The 24,688-nt window shown below is 48.6% G+C and overlaps 1 protein-coding gene across 1 annotated transcript; it reads right to left on the reverse strand.

Moving 5' to 3' along the window:
• Window positions 1-877: 877 nt before the first annotated feature.
• On the reverse strand, window positions 878-24,688 carry TGFB3 (transforming growth factor beta 3). Its single transcript, XM_004055478.5, has 7 exons — window positions 23,213-24,688; window positions 14,229-14,392; window positions 13,800-13,929; window positions 8,295-8,402; window positions 6,023-6,194; window positions 3,688-3,841; window positions 878-2,122 (listed from the first exon to the last, which is right to left on the reverse strand). The coding sequence occupies exons 1-7, from the start codon at window positions 23,562-23,564 to the stop codon at window positions 1,964-1,966; spliced, it is 1,239 nt and encodes a 412-aa protein (XP_004055526.1). The 5' UTR covers window positions 23,565-24,688; the 3' UTR covers window positions 878-1,963.

Consider the following 24,688-nt stretch of genomic DNA (forward strand, 5'->3'; position numbering starts at 1 on the left):
GGGATGAAGACTGAGAGGGAAACCCTTAGAATTGGCTGGGCGTGGACAAAGCGGGAAAAAAGTGCTGACCAAACTCACTTCAGTCTTGGAGAACTCCTCAAGGAACAAGGGACACACATACGTACACACACACAGGCATGAACACATCAGACACATCCTTCAGCCTGCATACTTTAGCTTCAGATAGACTTTTCTTTTACCAGAGGCAAAGTGATCTCACTAGAAGAATGTGTTTCTCAGGAGCTGCTAGATGGCCTGTCGCTCTGTGCCCGCTCACTGTGGACGGCTGCCCCACGTGGATGTCCATACCACAGTGGGATCCACGGCCTCACTCAAAAGAGAGCTATGGTTCCCAGATCCCTGACAAGAGGGCCATAATCTGAAAAGGGGTTCCTGGTTAGCTCTTTTAGGCTTAGCCTGAGAACAGAATTAGCCTCATATTTTTAGGCCATTTGCCATACACATGTTCTCTCATTCTCAACTGATACGGGTTGGGGGAGATTTTCGAAAACAGTGATGTTGGTAATTTATAGTTAGTTAGTAAATAAACCATGTTTCCATATGCAAGGATTCACACCAGGGGATCCTGCCCACAGGTATCTGGAGGTCAAATTCATATGTGCTTTCTGCCAATCTGAGCCACTGCCTCTGTGTCTCTGAGAATAATATACTCTGCAAGAAGGAAAGACGCACAAGCAACAGTGCAGTCTTCTCAGCAGGCGGAAGTCAGCACGGTGTGCCCCCTGTGTAAGGGGAGTTGCGCTAAGCAATGTGTTTGGTGATTGACAGATTCTCTGCCCCAGATTCTGGTTACCTCTGATTAGTAGATGCGGACATGGAATTAAGGGTAATTGAAGGATATTTATCGAGTCAGACGTACACCTTAGAATAAGGCTTTTACTGTTCTAGAAACAATCTTCCAGAAGATGAAATCATCCAAGATGCCCCAAAAATATTTATTTATACAAAGATTTTGAGAGTAATATTCATACTTGTCTTTATACCTCAGTCTATGCGTCTGGGGCCAAGTCACTGTGTGGCACATGTGCAGCTTCCCCGAATGCCTCACATGTTGTAGCACCTGCTTCCAGGAACACCAAATGAACACAGGGTCTTGGAGGGGAAGGGGGGGAAGAACCCATAATGCCCCAAGGCTGCATGGAACCACAATCCAGAAGTGTGCATCCTGACCTGGAAGGCGTCTAACCAAGTGTCCAAGGGGAAATATGATCGAGGGAGAGGTGAGAGGAGGGACCCAGAGGGCAGACAGGAGAGGGTTGATTTCCACCCTTTCTTCTGCGTTCAGCATATCCAAAAGGCCCGATACAGTTGATGGGCCGGGAACTGCATGACCTGGATTTTCTCCCTGTAGTGACCCACGATGTTAATTGATGTAGAGGACAGTTTGCAAAAGTAATAGATTTGCCCTTAATCCCAGACAGTATGAGATACAATTCTGGGACTTTGTCTTCGTAACCTGTCTTTAAAAAAAAAAAATGCTTGCCTTGTATAACATAATCCAGATTCCCTAGAGCAGATGTGGTACAGCAATGAGCAAATCCAACCTCAGATCTGAAGTGTCTTCCAGTCTGGCCCTGACCCGGCCATTCTCTGCCCTTCCTCCTCCCTTTAGGGTAGCCCAAATCCCATTGCCACACAACATCTCAACTTGCCATCCCTTTCCTCTATCCCCATCCCCTCTGTCTGCGTCACAGAAAGTCTGTGTGTTCTGAAGAGTTCAGCCTTCCTCTAACCAAACCCACACTTTCTTTACCACCGTGATTCTCAGAGCCAGCAAGAAAGAAATGTTCCAAAAGGAAACCTCCATCTCAGCCATCTGCCCGGAGCCGAAGGTTGTGGGCTCCAGGCCTCTCAGTGAGGTTTGTTGCTTGTGTGTTTCCCGAGGAGCGGGCAGTCAGGCAGTGGTGGTTCTCTCTCCCCTCTCTCTGTCGTAGGTGGGGTCTCAGCTACATTTACAAGACTTCACCACCATGTTGGAGAGCTGCTCCACTTTGGGGGTCCTCCCAACATAGTACAGGATGGTCAGGGGCTCCAGGTCCTGGGGCACGCAGCAAGGCGAGGCAGATGCTTCAGGGTTCAGAGTGTTGTACAGTCCCAGCACCTGAGAAGGGACATGTCAGTGAGAGGTTGGAAGGCCAAGTCTCAGGCCTGGAACCCAGGAAGTCTCCCAGTTCCAGGGGCAGTCCCAGAGGCTGAGCAAGTGCTAGAACGGCCACGGGTGCTCTTTAAGAGGAACTGTTGGGGGCCGGGTGCAGTGGCTCACAGCTGTAGTCCCAGGACTTGGGAGGCAGAGGCAGGCAGATCACTTCAGGTCAGGAGTTTGAGACCAGCCTGGCCAGCATGGTGAAACCCCATCTCTACTAAAAATACAAAAAAATTAGCTGGCTGTGGTGGCAGGCGCCTGTAAGCCCAGCTACTTGGGAGGCTGAGGTGGGAGGATCACCTGAATCCAGGAAGCAGAGGTTGCAGTAAGCAGAAATAGTGCCACCGCACTCCAGCCTGAGCCACAGAGTGAGTCTGTCTCAAAAAAAAAAAAAAAAAAAAAAGAACTGTTGGAACCTGGTTTGGGTGAGTGAGTAGTTGTGTAGTTGCTGTTCATCCACAATGACAGAAGCAGAACAACTGCACTTGTTTGGGGTGATGAGTTGAAGCATATGACAGTTACTACACTGATAACGAATTATCTTGGCTTTTTTTTTTTTTTTTGAGGCAGAGTCTCACTCTGTCACCCAGGCTGAAGTGCAGTGGTGCAATCTTGGCTCACTGCAACTTCCGCCTCCCGGGTTCAAGCGATTCTCCTGCCTCAGCCTCCCAAGTAGCTGGGATTACAAGCGCGTGCCACCACACCCGGCTAATTTTTTACATTTTTGGTAGAGACGGGGTTTCACCATGTTGGCCAGGCTGGTCTCAAACTCCTGACCTTGTGATCCACCCGCCTTGGCCTCCCAGAGTGCTGGGATTACAGGCGTGAGCCACCGTGCCCGGCCTATCTTGGCTTTTAAGAAAACACTTACATTGCTCTTCCTAGCTGGAACTGATCACTTCGGTGAGAAATGTTCTCATAAAACATTGCCTTGAGCCATTTAGTAAGTGCAGAGTGCGGGGCCCCAGACAGGATGCAGAAATAATGAGCTAGAAGGAAACATGCTTCACAAATTACTGCCCTATTTTTGATTCCCCTCAAGGGAAAGACAGACTAGTTTCAGGGGTTGTGGACTCTCGGCTATCTCACTTTCTGTTCCTAGCATTTCAAATTAGCTTCTTGTCCATGCTTGTTGTTGTCTTTCAGAGTAAGTTTTCTACATTCGAGAGGCTGGAATGATCAGAGTTCTGGTAGAAGCCTTTCTACTTCAGTGTTCCTTGCCAGCCACATGCACGTCTCTGACATAGGGTAACATGTGGCAGTTAATTAATTTCTACGGTACAGAGAGCTTTAGACAAAGCAAATTAAAAAGCTGGTTGAAACTATGGTAGGAATTTAAAAGGGCAGAATGTGACTGAGTAGAACTGAGTCAGGGTGCCAAGATCAGAACCTTCACCAGAGGAATTTTACTCACCCCAGACCATCATTCGCTCACTCAACATTCAATCCTTCACTCATTCTTTTTAACAAGTGGCCTGGTCGGTCAGCCCCAGTGCCTCAGATGGCATGAGCCTGCTCCATACCGTGCTGTGGGTTGTGTCTGCACTGCGGAGGTATGGGCAAGGGCCTGAGCAGAAGTTGGCATAGTAGCCCTTAGGTTCATGGACCCACTTCCAGCCCAGATCCTGTCGGAAGTCAATGTAGAGGGGGCGCACACAGCAGTTCTCCTCCAAGTTGCTACAACAAAAAACATTTATAGAAAATCAACTTAAAAAGAAAACCACCAATAAAAGAAACTTCATGAATGCTCTCATATTCTCCCTTGGAGTCCTTTCATGCCATCATAGGTGGCTCTGATCAATGGAATCCCAGGTTCAAGGGCATGGGGCAGAAGAAACCAGAAAGGCACATTCATGTGTTAAAGACCAGGATCCCAAGGATGTAAGAAACAGAGATAAATGCTGCATGAGGAAGAGTAAAGAGGCAAAGGTGGCCCTGCTCCCTTTTCTATCACAATACAAAGCAGTGCTATGAAGCGCTCCACATAAAACCAAGCACTGAATGTTATTAGCCAACTCAGCTTTGTTGAGGTTGGTTTTATTGTTACCCTCCTAATGTGCACCCAGCCAGAAATCAATTCTAAGTTTATGCAGCTTGTCTACTATAGTAGGTGACTGCTGAGACTCAATCCAAAGGCCATTTAGCCAAATAAGGCATATCCTTCTATTAGAACCGTGGTTCAACAGATCACCCAAATGTGATTATCAGGCCTCTTCAATTCTGTTGCCTACAGAGATTGTTTGGCAATAATACCGCTTGCCAAGTGGAGAGCTAGCCTCTGCTTTAATATCTGCTGAGACCTAGAACTTGCTACTTCCAAAGGCAGCTATTAGCCAAAATCTGGCTTCTTGGGGGTTCCAAGGGTGAACCATGGCAGACACCATTGGTTATCTATTCAATAACCATTCCTAACCCCCTTCTCCCTTGTGACATCCCATTACAGAGTCGAAAACACCAGATGCTCCTTTTCCTGTCCTCCCTTGAGAGTAGCGGTGGTCATGTGACCCAGTAATGACCCATCAGACAAGGAGAAGTATGCAGGGGGTAACGGCAAGTTCTGGCAAAGATATTCGATTATTTATAGAAAGTGACAGATGGAAGAAGAAAGCTTCTGGCTCTTCCCCTTCCCTCATTCCTTCTTGTCTTAAATGTGGACAAGGTGCCTGAAGCCCTAGCGATCACTTGTGACCATAAGGAAAAGGATGAAAAGACAACATACTAAGCATGGCAGACTGGAAAGAGAGAAAGCCTGAGTCTTCGGTGGCATCATTAAGCAGCCAGCCCACCCTAACCCTGCTGCTACAGGCCTCTTGTGAACAAGAAATCCACTATGATTAAAGTCACTGGCTAAGAGCATTCGTTCCTAACTGATACAGACACATGGAACAAAGAAATCTACATGCCAGCCTTTGTGGCAGCTACCTTGCCTCTCCTATACCTTGCTGTTGAGCTGTTCCCCCATCTGAACATCCCTAGTTTCCCAAGCCCAACCATCCTCATAAGACATGGTTTCCAGATCTAAATATTTCCCAATTCGTTCTCCCCAGCTTCATTTCGGCATCCTCTGAGGCCAGATGGACTCACTCATGCTCCTTCCTTTACCTGCAGTGCTTCCCCTCCTGGATCCCTTCATCCCCAAACCTCAGCCTTGAAGCCTCTGCTCAAATTCCACACCCTTCTGAAGCCTTTCCTGTGTCCATAGGTGAACTCATTGCTCCCAGTTAAAGCACTTAATCCTTCGGACCCTCTCATGGGGGTGATCATCTTCTCCCTTTTAGTAGTTGGCATGCATACTTTATCCTCCCGTTATAAATGAGCAGTGAAACTGCTCCTGAATAAGAGAAGCTGGGTCTTTTCTATCTCTGTATTGTGGCTACCCAGTAATTTCTGAATTCATTTGTTAATTTCTCTAGCTCCAACTTCCCGTTCAAATGGAGACCATTCTATTTGCCTCCATCCAGTAGCATCCTTGGACCCTTCATAGGGAACTAACTGAGCACTTCTTTAATGGAAACTCCTACATTAATCTCACACATACACTCTACAAGTGCTTAAAACATGGAAATCATGGAGAGGCTTTGACCAAGCATCTCCAATCCAAACTATTTTAGCAACACTCCTCCTCACAGAGTTTTCCTCATTTACTTCAGCCAGCCCCTTCCAGAGTTAGCCTATGGAAAAACAGTGGGACTCCCAGGAAAACAGAGATCTGTGAGAGATTTTCAGTCTTCTTCCTGGAGATGTTTGTGAACAGCATCAGGGACCCTCTGTTGAGTGTGGCTTGGCTCTGGGGCCTGACCTAGCCATTGGGCAGTAGGCAGGCTATAGATGTTGGCTCCCATGTGGGCCCAGGCTCACCGGAAGCAGTAATTGGTGTCCAAGGCCCGCTTCTTCCTCTGACCCCCCTGGCCCGGGTTGTCGAGCCGGTGTGGGGGAATCATCATGAGGATTAGATGAGGGTTGTGGTGATCCTTCTGCTTCTTGAGGCGCCCCAGATCTCCACGGCCATGGTCATCCTCATTGTCCACGCCTGAAGAAGGGAAGGAAAGTGACAATCTCCTGTCTAAGGAGAGCAGAGCCCTTGGAGGCTGCCTCCTCCACACGCCCCATCACTGCCCAGGAGGAGGGGCAGTGCAGTCTGCGAGGGAGGTGTGGGGGACAAGTGCAGCTTAATTCTGATGTCCAGTTGCAGGAAGGGGAAGAGCAGATGGAGAAGCCAGTATCAAAAGAACTCATTATTATTGTAAGGATGCCCACTGAAAGATGCCCCGTGTTCAGATCCCCATACCCTTGTATAGAAATCTTCCAAGGGGCAGAAAGCCCTTGCTGAGATTCCTAGGAATCTTCATGGACCTATGAAGCATCCCTGTTACTAAGTGGGTACCTAACACATACCTCCGGGTTGTCGGTTTGTTTATTTGTTTGTTTGTTTGTTTTGAGACAGAGTCTCGCTCTGTTGGCCAGGCTGGAGTGCAATGGCCCCATCTTGGCTCACTGCAACCTCTGCCTCCGGGGTTCCAGAGATTCTCCTGCCTCAGCCTCCCAAGTAGCTGGGATTACAGGTGCATGCCACCATGCCCAGCTATTTTTGTATTTTTAGTAGAGACAGGGTTTCACCATGTTGGCCAGGCTGGTCTCGAACTCCTGACCTCAAGTGATCCGCCCACCTCGGCCTCCCAGAGTGCTGAGATTACAGGTGTGAGCCACCGCACCCAGCCCTGGATTGTCACTTTAGATTCTAGACTTAGAATCTTGGGGTGTGAGTTTCCTCTTAAAATGTGAATGGACCAAGATAACGCAGAAGTCCTACCGAAAATTTAAGGTGTCACAACTTAAGATAGCCTGAATGGGAGCCAAAGAAACAAGACTGTATAATTGTTAACATTCACATCGCACTTAGAGTCTTTGAAGTGTTTTCACTATAAAATTCAGATGAGATAATGAAGCATATGATAAATAGCAAACAAGCTCTGGAAAGAAAATCTAAATTCATCAACCCGTTTCATCTGAAAAAAAAGGAAAAGACTGGAGACTGACTTAGAAAGAGTCTCAACTAAATGGAGATCGATTTTGCGAAGGACAGCTGCCAACTGTTGTCCATCCTCACTGAGGACAGGAACATGAGGAATTAATTTACATAGCTACAGGAGGGGCTTGGGTCTCAGGAAGGGGCACCAGATCTGTAAGATAAATGAGAGACTTGGATCACAAATCCCTTTTTCTGAAAATCTTTATGAACAAGATAAGTATTCACTGAAATGGGAAGGTTTCATCCTAAGCTGGCCTGTAGGTAAGGACTCCAAAGGTCCTCTGGGCTCTAAGGTTCTGTGGTTACAGTGTCAAATCTTTGGCTTTAAAAAAAGGCTGTAAAATAGAGCCCATGTGGGGTAAGATCACTGTCCAGCGCTGAGCCAAAAGAGGCCTGCACCTTTTCCCAGACAAGCCTCTGACCTCAGGCGTTCCGCAGTTACCCAAAATGGGAATATGAAAGGAAAAGAGAACTTCCCTGAACTCCAGAGATCATCAAGGCTGAGTTCCTTGCAAACATAATGGAAAACCAGAAATGACTCTCAACGACTTCGCCATCTCTACCCAAACACCCCGGGGACAAACACCCTGAGGCTCGAAGCAATCATCCAAACCCAGAGGACCCCTGGGCAAGGTCAGGCAGGCCCTGCACATCAGGAAAGCTCAGTTGTCTGGGCACTCGTGTTCAGGACAGCCAAACTTAATTTCTTTTAGGGAGGAGGAAGACAAGTCCTATCTGTTGAGCATTTCTGGCACTGTATTCCTTATTCATTATCTCATTTAATTGCCTGACAACGCTGTGAAAGAGGAACTCTCATCCCATTTAACTAGGACCAGAGGCTAGACGGCTTGCCTACACAGTTTCACCACTTACCAGTACGTGTTGTCTTCCAGAGGCTAATGCATTCTCTAAGCTATGAACTGAAAGTTACACTCATTGCTTTGGGGGCAAAGCAGAATTACTCAAGTACAAAATAGTCGGCTATCTCTCTGAAGGAGCTTGGTTTCTTTTCTTGAGGTCTGGTAAGGGTCTCTTGCACTATCCTGTCCCATTAACTTCCCCCCCACTCACCCATCCTACCATACACATTCATTTTGTTACCTTTGAATTTGATTTCCATCACCTCGTGAATGTTTTCCAGGATATCTCCATTGGGCTGAAAGGTGTGACATGGACAGTGAATGCTGATTTCTAGACCTAAGTTGGACTCTGCAAAATAAGACAGAATTAGTGAGAAAAGCACCTCTGTGTGATGGGGAAGTGTGCCCACCACCCATGCAAGGGTGAGCCAGGGCCTCTGCTCCTATAGGGACTCTTAGGAACTGAGTTCTATTGAGGGTCACAGGAGACAGAAAGTGCCTCCAGAGCTCAGAGTGGACCTTCAAGCGCACGTTGCCACATTCCAGGTATTCCTGTTATATTATGAATCACCAAATGGGGCATACCCTAGTGGCCATCATGAAACAGAAGTGGAATAATCATTCCCTTTGAAAGGATGGTATTAAGAGAAAATTGTCACCTACCTACTTGGAGGCAAAAGTACACAGATACAGTAAGGAAAGCAAAAACTCATGCCATCTACATGGTTTTTGGGAGAGGGGATCGTTGAGCCAATCTACTGCAGAAGGATCAGGGCAAGAGGCAGAGGGACTGGAAGAGACTACGGACAGGGAGTAACTAAAGAATCTCCAAGCACAGAGACTGTGATTCAAAAGGCCACAAATTCAAAAAGCCACAGGATGTAATGCTGGCAAAAAGATTCAAGTCAGGAACCAATGCTAGAGGCAAGGTCACTTGCAAACAGGAAGCAGAATCCGTCTCAGTGGAAGACGCAAGCATTTCTACCAGGGCCATGACTGTGGGCCTAAACAAAGTGGCAGATTCTAGAAGAGATAAGATGAACATCACGGTTACACTGGGCCATACTTTTCCTAAGGAACAAGGACACAACGAGGTAAAAATTACTTGGACATTTCTTCTTTGGGAATCCTTGTTCACCATGATGGGAAGTTGGAATGTGGATTGCTCACCAAGATGAACAGCTTGGGAAGACAGTTGTGAACTTAGAAAACAGCACAGAGGAGATGATAGAGAACTATGGCTGAGGGTCCAGATGACTTGAGCATGGAGACAGTGAGCATGATGAAGCCTGGAGGTGCCAGGGTTTGGTGCCTGACATTCTGGTGCGTGAAGGGCAACTCCGGCCCATTGGCCTAGTAGTTGTAGGATCATGTGTTTTGGCAACCAAAATCAAGGAAGCAGGAACTCAGTAAATGAGGTTGAGTGAAGTGAAGGAAAAAGAAAGAAAATGAAAAGTCTGCACTGAGACAAGTAGTTTCACACAGAAAACCAGGTAGGATCTGGTATCATGTCAGTTCTGGTGGGTAAGACTTAATTTGGGAAGCTCTGTTGATCCTGGGATAGCAGCCAGTTGTGGCCAGGTGTAGGAGAGGTCATGGGGGATGGACCTCTCTGGATTCAGGGTCAGCCTCTTGATGAGTTGATTGATTTGCTGCTCCCTGAGGCCACACATCATGTGTGTGAGCATCTGGCCTTGGAGACAACCTGGAGTCTTCCTGAAATTGTGCCATCAGGGCAAACCCCAAAAAGTCCAACCTGGCCCAGCAACCTTCTCATGGACAGAAGGATACAAGCCTACAAGACTGGAGATTCCCATCAACATTAGGTTGGCTTGGACATCCCAGTCCTACTGGTTAAAACCCAGCTCCTTTCTTCCATAAACTCCAGAGCCTAACCAGATCTGCTTTACCCCAAGTCAGGGCAACCTCTGGGGCACACTGCGCCTGCTGAGCTTGAAGATCTCTGTTCCAGCAGGTTCGCTCAGTGAGGGCAGGCAGACCAATAAAACAAGGCAGCTGAGACCCAGCTGGAGGAGAAGTGAATGGAGAGGGAGGTATGAGGAGTGCCCTCTCCCTGGGTTAAGGCAGCTGGAAGGAGGAGCCAAAGTAGCTGAAATGGGCTACCTAACAACACAGTGTACTTCCTGGTCAAGCTGGTTCAAGGCAGGCTGGAAGAGACCTGGAGTGAGTGAGTTCCATGATTCTGTGAGTTAGAAAGTCAAGGTGCAGACAGCTGTGTTGGGGAGAGTGAGGGTCCAGGATGTAAGCACAAGAGGGTGGCCTGGCTTGGCCAACAGGCTGTATCTAGATAGAGGACTTAGAGATGATGACAACAATCACTAACTTATTCTATCTCTATAATAATCCCATAGAGCAAGAACTATTATCCCCCATTGTACAGATAAGAACACTGAGGCTTAGGGAGATTAAACAGCTTGCCCAAGATATCCAACCAGTGGATAGTAGTGCCAGGATTCAAGCACTGACAGCTTGATGCCAGATCCCAAACTCTTGTTAGAGACAAGGAGGGGTAAAGAGGGGGCAACAGAGACCACCAAGGAAGATGCCCACACATTCACCAACATGCAAGATGGTTGTTTCCCAGTGTCCGACCTTTCCTGAGCCATGATGCTAAGAGGCTCCCTCCCCAGCCTACTAGGGGAGGCCTGGCCCTGCCTAGCTAGGTGCTGCAGACTATATGAGCAATAGCACAAGGGTATGAGACCTGGGTCCCCAGCGGCCCTTGTGGACTTCAACCTACTCTGCGACCCAGAATGCAGCCTGGGTACCTGGTGCACAAGGGCTCTCAGATGTTTGCTGAATGAATCCAAGACCACATGTGTGACTCAGTTTTCTCATCAATCTACACCGCCAACTGCTCCAATTTGGAGTCCTTTGTTGCCTGGTTTGAAGCCATGAACTCTGAAGAGACTCATGGGCTTTCTGTAAGTACAAACCTGTGTGATGATTCCCCTGTGGGAAAGGTGGGCAGTATCTGCCTAAGTGGGAACTGAAGGTTCCAATGAAGAACTAACCTCAGAATTGGCAGCTGTGGGGGTGGTGGGTGGGGGACCCATAGGTTTTATTACGAAATTATCTTTTTGATGTCTCAGGAGGATGGAAATCATTCTCAATGCAAACTTCTCATTGAGTTCTGCAGCTGTGAAAATAAGAACTCCTTCAAGTGCCCAGGGCTTCAAAGAAATCCAGGTGGAGCTGATCAAAATCAGACAGGGAAGTTAAGAGATTAATTTCCCCAGCCCCTCCTTTCTGTAGCCGTCTGAGTCAGAATTCCCAACAGAGCTGCTGTCGACAGATCCACGTGGGTTCTCCTAGGCTCTCGCCTTCATGCTCAGTAGGAGGGACAGGATGGAATTCCTGGGTACCCTTGGGACTGGGGCAGGATCTTCAGCCCACCATCTGCCAACTCAGCCACCGGATAATTCCCCTTGGATGGGGAATTTTCTCATTTATGTGACTTGCCTGGGCTCCGTGGGCATCAAGCAATGCAAACTCGATGGCTACCGAGCCCAGGCAGGTCACGTAAGTGAGAAAATCGAGCCAGCACATGATGCTAAACAGGAACTGCCAGCCTCACTCTTGGGGAACAATAGGGAATGGTGGGGGCTGCGGGGACTGAGGATGCATACCCCATCTCAAGGGGTGGCCGGTACTCGTCTCTGACGGATGGTTATCAGGAAATCTTTCGATTTTTCAAAAACAGCAAGAAGTCCAGGTTTTATGTGAAATCTCCTGACTTAAAACACCCAAAACTGTTGATGACTAGTCAAATCGAAAACAATATGTAGGCCAAATAGTTTGTAATCTCTGCCTTTGAGCTTTAACTCTTAGTTGCCTAAAACACCAAGGACCTAGAAGGATCCACCTGCCTCAGGGACTCTGGGCATCAATATGTGGATGGTCTGTGGCTTTACAGCAGCTGATGACAGGAGAAAACCCTGCCCAAGAGGAAGAGAAGGAACAGATGGGACTGCCATCTGTGACCCCAACCCACTGAGCATCAGACCAGGCAGTACGAGCCAAGAAAAGGGAAAGAAACACAGAGGATGGTGTCATGAGACACCAAAGTTCTAATCCAGACTGGACGACCTCGGTCAAGTCACTTAACTTCTCTCGGCCTGTTTCCTTATCTAAAATAAGAAAAGCTTACTCTTGTAAAACATGGTAAAAACCATGAAGTTCGCTCAAATACATTTGATCCTTAAAACAGCTCTGTGAGGCATACATAGAGGAGAAACCATTGCCTTATTTTCCAGGTGAAGGCAGTGCGTGGATAAGATATTTGGGACATGTGAAGTTTGATATGCCTCCAGGATAGCTCTACTTGCATGACGACCCGGCCTTTTAAACTTAACTGGGCAGAACAGAACCTGTTCTTCTCCTAGGCCCCCTATTTCAATAAGTGATACCACCTGGATGTCAAAAAAATTTAGAAGTTATCCGGAATGCTCTTGTGTCCTCACATCCCATACCTAATCAGCCTGTGCTACTGGCTACCTTCAAAATACAAAACAAATCCATACGATCGTCATATCCACTGCTACCGCCCTAGTCTCGGCCTAGATATTGCTCTCATCTGGGCTGCCGCCATGGCTCCTAACTCGTTTTCCTGCCTCTTCCCTTGACCTCCTGGAAACTAGAGGGATCTTTTAAAGATGTCAATCAAATCACCTCACCCAGCCCCTCCTCCCTGTAGCTGTCTGAGTCAGAATTCCCAACAGAGCTGCTGTCGGCAGATCCATGTGGGTTCTCCTAGGCTCTTGACTTCACACCCAGTAGAGGGACAGGAAGGAATTCCTGGGTACCTTGAGTATCCCCAGCTCTGGTTATAGCACTCCCACACTTCTCATCACACCTGGAATAAGTCCTGAAACCTCGCCATGACCTGATGATGTTCTAAATTAAATTGGCTGGGCATGGTGGCTCACATCTATAATCCCAGCACTTTTGGAAGCCAAAGCGGGCGGATCACTTGAGGTCAGGAGTTCGAGACCAGCCTGGCCAACATGGTGAAACCCCATCTTTACTAAAAATACAAAAAAATTAGCCAGGTGTGGCAGTGTGCACCTGTAGTCCCAGCTATTCAGGAGGCTGAGACTTGAGAATCGCTTGAACCCAGATGGCGGAGGTGCAGTGAGCAGAGATCGCACCACTGCACTCCAGCTTAGGCAACAGAGCGAGACTCAGTCTCAAGAAATAATAATAATAATAATAATAAATTATATGGCCCCAGCAACCTCCCTGACCACCTCCCCTCCTCTTCCCCTCCCCAGCTCACCATGCTCCAGCCACACCAATCTGTTTGCTGCTGCTGCTAGAACAAATCAAGCTTATTTCCACTTGAGGGCCTGGGCCTCCCTGTTGCCTTTGCTTAGCACATCCCTTATTCTGATCTTCATGGGCTAAATCCTTATCATTCAGATGTCAATGCATGAACTTCTTCATCATAGAGACCTTCCCTGTTGGACCCCACCCAATCATTGTCACATTGCCCTCTTTCTATTTCTCATAGTTCCTATCCCTGTGGCTGCATCCCCAGGGCCTGTCTTACAGTGAGCATTTAATAAACATTAGTTGAGTGAATGAATGGAGGATACTCAGTGGCAAAGCTAGGGTTTGAACCCAGATCTCTGACTCCCTTAATTCTGTCCTCTTCCCTCCGTTTCATGGAGGACTAAGGGACCTGAGGTTCATTCTGAAATGCTCATCTGAAGGGTCCACCTACCTCTTCTCAACAGCCACTCACGCACAGTGTCAGTGACATCGAAGGACAGCCACTCGGCAGTGCCCCGTGTGGGCAGGTTCTTGCCACCGATATAGCGCTGTTTGGCAATGTGCTCATCTGGCCGAAGGATCTACAGGGCAGAGAAAGGAGTGAGTACCCAAGACCAGGACAGAGTGCCCCGGAAGATGTTACAATGCAGAGCACAGGTGAGGGAGCGATAGGAAACCAGTGGTTCCTGAATGCCATGGCCCTCGAGCACCTTAGCTAACTCTTAAGTGTTTTAATGACAGACATAGATACAGAAACGAAGGCTCAGAGAAGCCAGGATTCAAACCCAGGTCTGCCAAACGCTGCACCCAGTGGTGCCCTGATATGGCAAAGGAACCAGCTTTCCCGTCGGTGTGGTTTCTGCTCTGAGAGAGGAGTTACCTGGAAGAGCTCGATCCTCTGCTCATTCCGCTTAGAGCTGGGGTTGGGCACCCGCAAGACCCGGAATTCTGCTCGGAATAGGTTGGTTCTATTTTTCTCCACTGAGGACACATTGAAGCGGAAAACCTTGGAGGTAATTCCTTTAGGGCAGACAGCCAGTTCGTCTAGGAGATAAAGCAGAGCAGAGGGCACAGCATGAGCGAGACATGCAGGAACAGTGTGCTGCCAACCGACAGGCACCAAGTGGCCATCGTCCTGCCTGCCACCTCCCTAGAGGCTTGAGGCCTCAGACCGCAAGGTGGAGATACAAGGAAGATTCTTGGTGGCCCTAGAATCACACACAGTCCTGAGCAAGGAGCAGTGTGGCCTCAGAGCTCCACAACATGGCACTAGACTGGCCAGTCAAATCTAATTGCCCCCTCCTCCCACTGCCTTGACATCTCAGTTCTGGTAAGTTTTCCAACCCGTTTTTCCTACTTTTTGAGAAAATACTGATTCTAGAAAGCTATCAGCAACCTAGTAGTTTACATATCTTACAGCTAGTTGATTTATTCGTGTGTTTGTTCATCTGGGCATTCATTCATTTATCAAAGATGTATTGAGCAGCTACTATATGCCAGGCATAGTGCTAACCTTGGGAAGCAAAACATGAATAGACACAACCCCTGCCTTCAAGGGGATTAAAACCCATTTATGCCTGGTGTTCCATTATTGGAACGCTAAGCATGTAAGAGTTATTTATATCCTGCTGCTCAAGGTCAAGGCCAAGGTCTGATTTCAAAATTCAAAAAATTGCAGCCTCAGGCTTATGGGTTAATATCCAAGGGGAGGTATTAATACATGGGCCCAAATAACAGGACTAGAGAGAAATAATAGGACAGAGTGCCCCGGAAGATGTCACAGTGCAGGAGCACAGGTGGGGGGGCGACAGGAAACCAGTGGTTTTCAGAGAAGTCCAGGAGTTGCTGCAGGAAATCAAAGGAGGGAAATGGCAAGGAGCACTTCACGGAAGAGGTGAAAACTGAGAGGATTTGAGGATGGGGAGGAAAGAAATGTTACATGGAGTGACTGCTGGAAGCAAAGGCAGGGAGGGGAGGACATGCAAATGAGTAAGAGGGGCCCGAAACAGCAGGTGGGAGCCAGGTGAGAAAGGGCAAGATGATAGATTGGGGTCCACCTGTCAGACTAAAAGGTTAAATTTTAACCCATTAACAGTAGGGAGTCACTGAAAGTGTTTGAGCAGTGCAGTGACATCTCAACCTTGTGTTTTAGACCCAATAAAGCAGGGCTTATATAGCAAAGAGCCCACATCATGAGCCTGGCAGAAACCCAGATGCTTCCTCTGACCAAGCTGGTGTGTCACCATTGGCTCCTTTCTCTTTCCTTGACAGCACGTGCTATGCCAGACGCTGTCACCTGCTGGCCTCTTCATCCCCATCCACAAGACGTGGGCAGTGAATGCTCTTTCCCACCCCTCTGAGCCAGAGAAAGGGAAAGAGCCTGTCTTTTCTCTGCTCCTGTACACTTGACAGCCTCAAGGTCTGAGCAGTATTAACACCCAGAGAAAAACTTTCTGCACAAATGGTAACAATAGCCCGAAGTTGAAATTCAAGCTCATAGACCCAGATTCCACACATAATGGACATGGCTGGAATGAGCTTATAATCACCCCGAGGGGTTGTTGAGGAAGTCACAGACAAGGCAGGAAGGATCAGAGGCCTGGAAACAAGCAAATGCGCTACTGATCTTCAGGAAAGGATGAGTGAGTGTTTCTGGAAATTGCCATCTGGTGGGCCTGACGCTGGTTCTTAGAAAATTAATGGAACAGATGTTAGGAAAACAAATGTGTGAATGCTGTCTAATGAAGCCCTGATTAATAATTGGCTTTGAAAGAACAGATACTGCCAACAATTCCCTAAACCATTTCAGATAGAACCAAGGAGAGAAATCAGTGATAGTTAAGTAATGTGTAAGTTTACAAGTTTGTAATACTCTGAATGTGGATAAGCTACTTGCATTGGCAACCCTATCAAGGACAACAGAGCTGGGTTTTGAAGGAGCTGTTATTGATATGGCTTCAGTTACAATAGCACCTCCTGGGAGGATCACTTGAGCTCGGGAGGTCCAGGCTGCAGTGAGCCAGGATTGTGTCACTGCACTCCAGCCTGGGCAACAGAGGGAGACTCTGTTTCAAGTAAATAAATAAATAAAGTAAATAACACAGCTCCAGTGACTACAAGAGGAATAAAGGGTAAGTCAGTGCAACATGCACCTTGCTGTAAAAAGAAGGGAGATGGGGCCGGGCACGGTGGCTCATGCCTGTAATCCCAGCACTTCGGGAGGCCGAGGTGGGCGGATCACGACATCAGGAGTTTGAGACCAGCCTGACCAACATGGTGAAACCCTGTCTCTACTAAAAATATGAAAATTAGCCAGGCGTGGTGGTGCGTGCCTGTAATCCCAGCTACCGAGGAGGTTGAGGCAGGAGAATCGCTTGAACCCAGGAGGCGGAGGTTGCAATGAGCTGAGATGGTGCCATTGCACTCCAACCTGGGCAACAGAGTGAGACTCCATCTCAGAAAAAAAAGAAGGGAGATGGAAAATGGCACTTGCTGGTGAGACAGTCAGAGTGGGTCAAGGCAGTGGGAAGCCAGGAGATGGGGAAAGTTATGAGCTAAGAGAGTTCTCAGGACACCCTAGTGGCCGTCCTCTTTGGTTTCTTCCAGCCTATCAATCATAATCTGCTCCCCAAGATGAACACGTCCTGGGGAGAATTTTAAGGTTTCAAGAAAGAGGTGGGAAAGGTCATTTTTCTATTACTGGGATATATAGATTTCCCATGATTAGAAGGGACATCAGGAGTCATGTGGCGCAACCCTCTTCAGAGGAAGAAATGGCTGTCTAGAGGGTCTTGGCCAGAGTCACTCAGAAGTTAGCTGACACAAGCAACTTGACACTAGCAAGCAAAGCTTAGGACACAATTGCTAGTGATTAAAAAAGAATTGGCACCTGGGCAACAAGGTGAAACCCCGTCTCTACTAAAAATACAAAAATTAGCCAGGCATGATGGTGCATGCTTGTAATCCTAGCTACTCAGGAGGCTGAGGCAGGAGAATCGCTTGAACCTGGGAGGTCGAGGTTGCAGTGAGCTGAGATTGTGTCACTGCACTCCAGCCTGGGTGACAGAGTGAGACTCCATCTCAAAAAAGAAGAAGAAGAAGAAGAAGAAGAAGAATTGGCAGCCAGGCATGGTGGCTCACGCCTGTAATCCCAGCCAGCACCTTGGGAGGCTGAGGTGGGTGGATTGCTTGAGCTCAGGTGTTCGAGACCAGCCTGGCCAACATGGTGAAACCCCATCTCTATAAAAAATACAAAAATTAGCTGGGCATGGTGGCACATGTCTGTTATTTCAGCTACTCGGGAGGCTGAGGCGGGAGGATTGCTTGAGCCCAGGAGTTCAAGATCAGCCTGGACAACATAGGGAGGACCTATCCCTATTATTTAAAATTAAAAATTTTAAAGGCCAAGAACAGTGGCTCATGCCTGTAATCCCAGCACTTTGGGAGGCCGAGGCAGGTGGATCACTGGAGGTCAGGAGTTCGAGACCAGCCTGGCCAACATGGCAAAACCCCATCTCTACTCCAAATACAAAAATTAGCTGGGTGTGGTGGTGGGCACCTGTAACCCCAGCTACTCGGGAGGCTGAGGCATGAGAATCACTTGAACCCAGAAGGCAGAAGCTACAGTGAGCCGAGATTGCACCAGTGCACTCCAGCCTGGGTGACAGAGTGAGACTCTGTCAAAAAAATAAAAATTAAAATTAATTTAAAAAAAGAATTGCCTGGGAGATCAAAGAAAATGTACATACAATCTTCTTGACAATCAAATTCACTGAATAATGATGTTTTAAGTAATCTGTGGAATGAATCATCGTATAAATAAATAAGCAAAATGTAATAGCACCACCTTGTTTTGTCGAGTTTTTATTACTTCATGTGACCTTCTAACAACCCTTGAGAAGAATGAAAACATGTAAAATTTATCACTTGACAAATGGGAAAACTGAGCCTCAAAAAGTTAAATGTCTTTCCCAAGGTCACATAACTAGAAGGTGGTGGAGGTGGGGTTTGAACCCAGGTCTTCTGAACATACCTCATTTATTGAAGCAGAGACTCTTCAAGCTGGGAGGGATCTGGGAGATCATCTGGTGAAGATGGTTTCATCAACAAAATATGGCAAGATTCCACTAAATGGGCCTAGAGTGTCAACCTATGCCTCAGACAATGACCCACTGCAAACGAGTTTGTGGTTCTTAAGCCATGCCTCACAGAACACTAGTATTATTGAGAGCTGGACTAGGGGGTCCCACCTTTACAAATTAAATCTTGAGCAACTTTTTCCATTGCACAGAAAAAATATATATTGGTGAATGCCATTTTCTCTATTTTGTTTAACGGGGCAAAACATAAGCAAAGAATATTCATGTACAGTATGCATGGAAAAACCAGGAAACAGCTGACCGACCATGTTTAGTTAACTGCCTTTTAAAATGTGTTCAGACACCTGGGCGGCTAGGTGTGCCTTTGCTTGTATATATCATTTCTGCTGGTTCTAGTGAAGGGACTATATTTATCAGTGTGGCTGTACTTCTCTACCCTGGCTGCACATTAGAATCACCTGGAAAGCTTTAAAAACAAATGATTCCTGGACCCATTCCCCAGCAGTTCTGACTACCCTGGAGTGAGTGGGGTCCACGGCATATTTTTTTCAAGATCTCCAGATGATTCTAACGTGCAGCCAGGGTTGAGAACCACAGATTACAATGTGTTGCAAAGGGCACCATGGCTTCTAGATGTTCTGGAAGTTTGAGAAACCACTGCTTTAATGATGTGAGCTTTCTATTGATTAACCGTTAAATGAATTAGACATGTTGTTTCGCTGATGGAACACCTTTAAAAATTTTGAGTTAGAAGCCCATAAACATTTTAAGCCCATGTTAAAAATTGGAATACTTCACAGAAAGATCCAGATTTTCTGCTTTTCTGGGACACGGGAAGAACTAATCAAGCTGGACCCACAGTCCTCAATGCAAAACCCAGCAAGAGCTGAGGCTGACTGCTGCTTTGGCTGGGCACGTGGGCTCCAGGTCCCCTCCCTCTCCCTGTCTCACACACCCTACTTTCTTCTTGACCCCAAGACCAAGTGTCCTGGTGCAGTTTATCATGACGCCGTGGCTTTTCTTCCAGATCATTTGCATTTCCTGCCGGGTCTCTGTAGGCACTTGTGTTTGCCATCCCTCTAAGAAAAGTTTCGCCCTAGTTCACTGACTCTTAAGCTTCAATGTGCTTAAGAATGCATAAGGAGCTTGTTGAAAATACAGATTCTCCAAGACTCCACCCCCTCAAGATTCTGATTCTGTAAGGGTGGGTGGGACCAGGGAATCTACATTTACCTCCAGCTTCCTCTGGACCACACTTGGAGAAGTGCTGACCCCTACTGTGCAGAGGGCATTGGCCCTTGGAGCAAATGATTTTCAGAATAATTCTCAGAATAAACAAAATCTACACTTAGCAGCTAGAGAAGAAAGACTAAAATATCGAGTTTTCTCTTTGCTGAGAAACTCTGGGTTTGCTGGTTGTCTTAGCGCTGCTCTTGGCTGAAAACAACAAGTCTCCGAACAGAGACAGATAATTACAAGCCAGAAGATAAAATGACACCTACATTGGTGATATCTTTGTAAGAGGGATGACAACGGAAGTAAAAAAGCTGTGTCCTTTCCCATCACGTGGGGTCAGAGAAACTCTCTACTCCCTCCCGACAGTAAAATCCTGGAGAATTAGAAAAGGGATTACAGAGTCTTGCCCATACTCCCCAGTAGAGGCTCTGCTGATTCATCCCAGATGGAATTATAAAATTCTTTCAGCTGAAAAGGAGTTTGGAAATCATCTCTAACTTTACAGCTGGGGAAACTGAGGCTCAGAGAGGTCACTTTTACGTAGCTGCGGTTGCTTAACCTGCTTGAGACTCTTCATTAAATAAAGAAAACTCCTTCATTAAATTAGGGAGAACATTTGTGGCAGTATGAATCTCCCGGGCAAAAAAAAAAAAAAAAAAAAATGCAGAGCTAAGGAAGAACAAACCCAGTTATCATTGTGCAATCTGCCACCTGGGTTACTAAGATAATAACTCTGACCTCTCCTGCTTGGTCCAACACATGATTCATTTATGTTATAAATCAAAGTTCTACTGAACCCTAAAGGTTAAAGGAGGTTAAAGGTAACACTTACAACGTGTATTTTACATATAAATGAATGCTTAACTACATGCGTCCTGCACACAGAATGTCTAGGTTAGGGTCCCTGCTCTTTTTGGACAAATTACTTAAGCGATCCAGGTCTCAGTTTCCTTATCTGTAAAACAGGGAGAAAAGGTTATTTAGGAAAAGGCCTTCCTCTCTGCTCTCACCTTGGTGCCCTTTCTCCTGCACTACTAAAAAGTATTTCCTCTTTCATTTTCCTCTCCAGGGACCTCTATCTCCTTGCCCGGGCTCCTACTGTCACTTTCCTTCGAATGCATGTTCACTGGGTCAGGGAAGTGGCCAGAAGTGAGGAAATATGGAACAGAACGTGATCTCATGACCTCCCAGCAGAGGCTCTGGCATTGAGACCCTGCTGTGCCCCACCACAGACCTGGTGTCACCCCTGTCTGCCCTCATGAGTTAAAGACAGGCTTCCTTCCCCCACCCCGCCCCGCCGCCTTGCAAGCCCCTGATGATGGCTCTCTGCTCCTGCTCAGCACCTGCCCACTGCCTTCTTTATAGTTAGTGTGCCTTGTGTGTCTGCCTCTCTGGGGTGGGCTCAGCACCTGACCAGCTGCAGGGCGGGCCCAGGTCCGTCTGCTCAGCCTCCAAGTCACCTCCAACAGCTGCAGTCTGCCTGCTTCCGGTTTGTACCTGTGAGCCTCATAGCATCGCGCGTTGGCTCCTCCCCAGCATCCTGAACAGCATCCTGCTCACTGTGCTGCGTTGCCCCAGGCCAGACCATTGCTCCATATCCCCACATCCACCCATCTGTTGCAGTTGTAAGGTCTTGGTACTGCAGCCTGGAAGCTGCCCAGCATCTGTGGGGCCCTGCCCGGGCTTTTCCCAAGGACATCTGCTATTTGTGCCTTGAGTCTGCACAAAATCAGTGTCCACTTGCACCCGCGTGGCCTTGCCTCCACGTGGCTCATTCATTCTCAGCTCAGGATTCTGGGATGGGGGGGTCCTCGTGACTCAGAATGCTTCCTCCCTTGGACTCCTCCTGCTGACCCAGACCATGAAGGTCTGAGTCCTGCCCTCTTGCCCTGGACTCTCCTCACACCTCTCCTGCCGGCCTCAGATTTCGACCTTCCTCTGATGCTTGTGGCCACTATCTCCCGCGTTGGTGGGTTCCCAGGGAGTTGGAGCCTTGGCCATCGAGCTGCTAGGTGCCTCTGGGAACTGTGGGTCTCTGAGCCAGCCCCACCCAGAGACCCTGGGCAGGGAGTAGTAGCTCTGCATCGGCCTCCAGCCTCCGCCCCACATGGCAGCCACATCCTGAAGAAAGGCGCTCCAGGCAGCCACAGGAAGCCGGAGCGGGAACCCCTCGCCAGTAACCACAGGCTCCTCTGCCTGGCGTGGAGCCGCGAACGGGGCCTTTGCACCTCCAGCCAGAGCTGGTCCACCCATCGGTACCCACTCCTGTTCCTTCTCTCCAGCCAGGTTCCTTTCACCCCTTGCTGTGTGCTCTGCTGACCACCCTCCCCTGCCTGCCAGCTCCATCCCACGCCCTCCACCCCACTCCGGGAGCTGCCCACCTCCCAGGTGGGCCTGGGCTGAGGTAGTCAGGGCGGCGAGGACACCTGCTGGTAGGAAAAGCAAACAGAGCTGCTCGCGGAGTCTACGGCCCACGAGTAGCTCACATTCCTCTTTCCTGGGCTGTCAGTTTCTCAACATCTGCCAAATTTCTCTCTCTTGTATTGAGGTTTTTAAAATCCCCTTCAGTAAACACATATGACTTCCACACGTGTACAAACACACACAGACATCTCGCCCAGAAGCCGCCCGGCTCCTCCATGCAGACAGAGCCTCCTGGGACGGCAGGCTCCCAGACATATCCCGCCCCCCCTCCACCATGCACCCACTGCCACCCCTCCACCCGCTCTCCCATGACACGCAGACACAAAGGGCGCCAGCCTCCTCTACGAATCCAGAGCCAAAACCCGCTCTCCCCGTGCCCACCGGCCTGGAGGGCGCCCATTTTGAGCACATGAATCTGTCTACTGCACAAGACTGCATGTCACCCTAAAGTACACGGCCCTGGGAACATTCGTGCATACCCTCTCCCTTCCACACACACAGCTCACGTGGGTCTCGTGGGTCACGTGGGTGGGGTAGACCAAAGGGCCCAGGCAGCAAGAAGCTGTCTCCTGCCTGGGCTTCAAAAAGCTTGACAGACATTAATTTGGGGCAGGTATTCTTCTTCCCAAGAACTGGAAAAACTGAAACGGAGACGTGTCACAATGAGTTGTGAAAAGCAGGGAGAAGATGAGGTCTCCACACTGAGAACTGTAAGGGCTCCTGACAGAGCCGGCCTTCCCCTTTATGGCACCCAGATGCTTACAGTTACTGATACGATCGCATGTGCAAGAATACATATGTTTCCCTGGACAGCACAATGTAATTCCAAATTAAAATCAGTCAAGGATGTGATGTGAATTCAGCAAGCCGCTCAGCTCCAGGGCTCCTGGCCTCCCAGAAGCGCCGGCTCTTAACAGAATGGCTCTATCTCCTTCCCCACCCACCTCCCCAGCCCCAACGGAGGAGCATCGCACCTCCTGAGCCTTGGTGCTGGTGAATCCTGGGGCACCCTGCTGTGTGGCCAGCACTAGGCCCCCCTCTGCAGAGCTCCCAGCTCCAGTTCAGACCCTTCAGAGCAGACACCCCAGCGAGAATTTGGACTTACTGTGCTCCGCCAGCCCCTGGATCATGTCGAATTTATGGATTTCTTTGGCATAGTATTCCGACTCGGTGTTTTCCTGGGTGCAGCCTTCCTCCCTCTCCCCATGCATCTCCTCCAGCAGCTCCCGGGTGCTGTTGTAAAGGGCCAGGACCTGATAGGGGACGTGGGTCATCACCGTTGGCTCAGGGGGGCTGGTGAGCCTGAGCTTGCTCAAGATCTGTCCCCTAATGGCTTCCACCCTCTTCTTCTTGATGTGGCCGAAGTCCAAGGTGGTGCAAGTGGACAGAGAGAGGCTGACCGTGGCAAAGTTCAGCAGGGCCAGGACCACCAGAGCCCTTTGCAAGTGCATCTTCATGTGTGAGCTGGGAAGAGAGGCCAGGGGGACGGCAAGGCCTGGAGAGGAAGAGACCCCAGCAGACGTGCAGAAGGAGGGAGGAAAACCAGGCGGCCTCCCCAGATCCCAAAGACTGAGGCTTGGCAAGAAGGTGCATGAACTCACTGCACTGCGAGAGCTTCAGGACTTCCAGGAAGCGCTGGCAACCCTGAGGACGAAGAAGCGGACTGTGTGCCTTGTAGCGCTGGGATTCTTGTCCATGTGTCTAAACAGGTTTTGCTGGGCTCTGACTCCCAGCAGGCCAGGTGGAGGGCAAGCAGAGGGCTGGGAGGGGTGGCAAGGCAGCTGGGAGTGGGAAGGGAGCTGGAGTTTTTCCTTAGGTAAAAATAAATAGAGTGGATATCTGATATTGCCAAACGCCGCTTGGCGATGGGGAGAAAGTGGGTATTTTAAAGAAGGAGCAGAAGGACCATGGCTGGGTCCCAAAATCAAAATCCTTGCCTTGCCTTGAAAGAAAATAAGAAAAGAGAATGGAAAAGAAAAGGGAAAAAAAAGTAAAAAAAAAAAAAAAAAAAAAAAAAAGAAAAAAAAAGATCACCAGTGAGTAGGTGGGGAGAGGCAGGGCCGGGCAGTTGCTGGCCCAGCTAAAGGTGGGGGCAGTACAGGACACACTTGTCTCTCAGGCACTCCATTCATGCTTTCCCTTTTGTTTACACTTCCTCGGGGGCTTTCTAAATGACTTTGTTCACGCTGCCTCTCGTCTTCATTGGCTGGGGTGTGGGGTTATATGCATTGGAAGGCAGGGAGGCAGGCCTCTGAGCGCAGCAGCCCCAATCATCCACTCAGACGCCCAGGGTCACCAGCACCTCGGCTTGTCTTCTGCCTCGGCCATTGCTTCTGTCCCCTGCTTCTCTTTAAAAAATAAAAAGGAGAAAAAAATAAAATAAAATAGAAGCCAGTTCTCGGCACGCCTGCTCCGGAAAGCTGTTATTCCTTCTCTCGCACGCCTCTTCCCCTGTCTCTGCCTCTCTCGCTCATTCCCTTGGACTTGACTCTCTGCTTCCCTCCCTTTCTCTCTCTCCCTCTCCCTCTCCCTCTCGCTCCTCTCCCTCTCTCTCACACACACACATGCACACACACTGCTT

The sequence above is a fragment of the Gorilla gorilla genome, chromosome 15 (genome assembly GCF_029281585.2).
Source record: "Gorilla gorilla gorilla isolate KB3781 chromosome 15, NHGRI_mGorGor1-v2.1_pri, whole genome shotgun sequence".
In the NCBI taxonomy this organism is placed as follows: Eukaryota; Metazoa; Chordata; class Mammalia; order Primates; family Hominidae; genus Gorilla; species Gorilla gorilla.

Coding starts and splice junctions, on each gene's coding strand:
- TGFB3 (XM_004055478.5), bottom strand. CDS start 23,564: ATGAAGATGCACTTGCAAAGGGCTCTGGTGGTCCTGGCCCTGCTGAAC. Junction 13,930..14,228: donor AGAGGATCGAGCTCTTCCAG/GTAACTCCTCTC, acceptor TCTGCCCTGTAG/ATCCTTCGGCCAGATGAGCA. Junction 8,403..13,799: donor TGAGTGGCTGTTGAGAAGAG/GTAGGTGGACCC, acceptor CTTATTTTGCAG/AGTCCAACTTAGGTCTAGAA.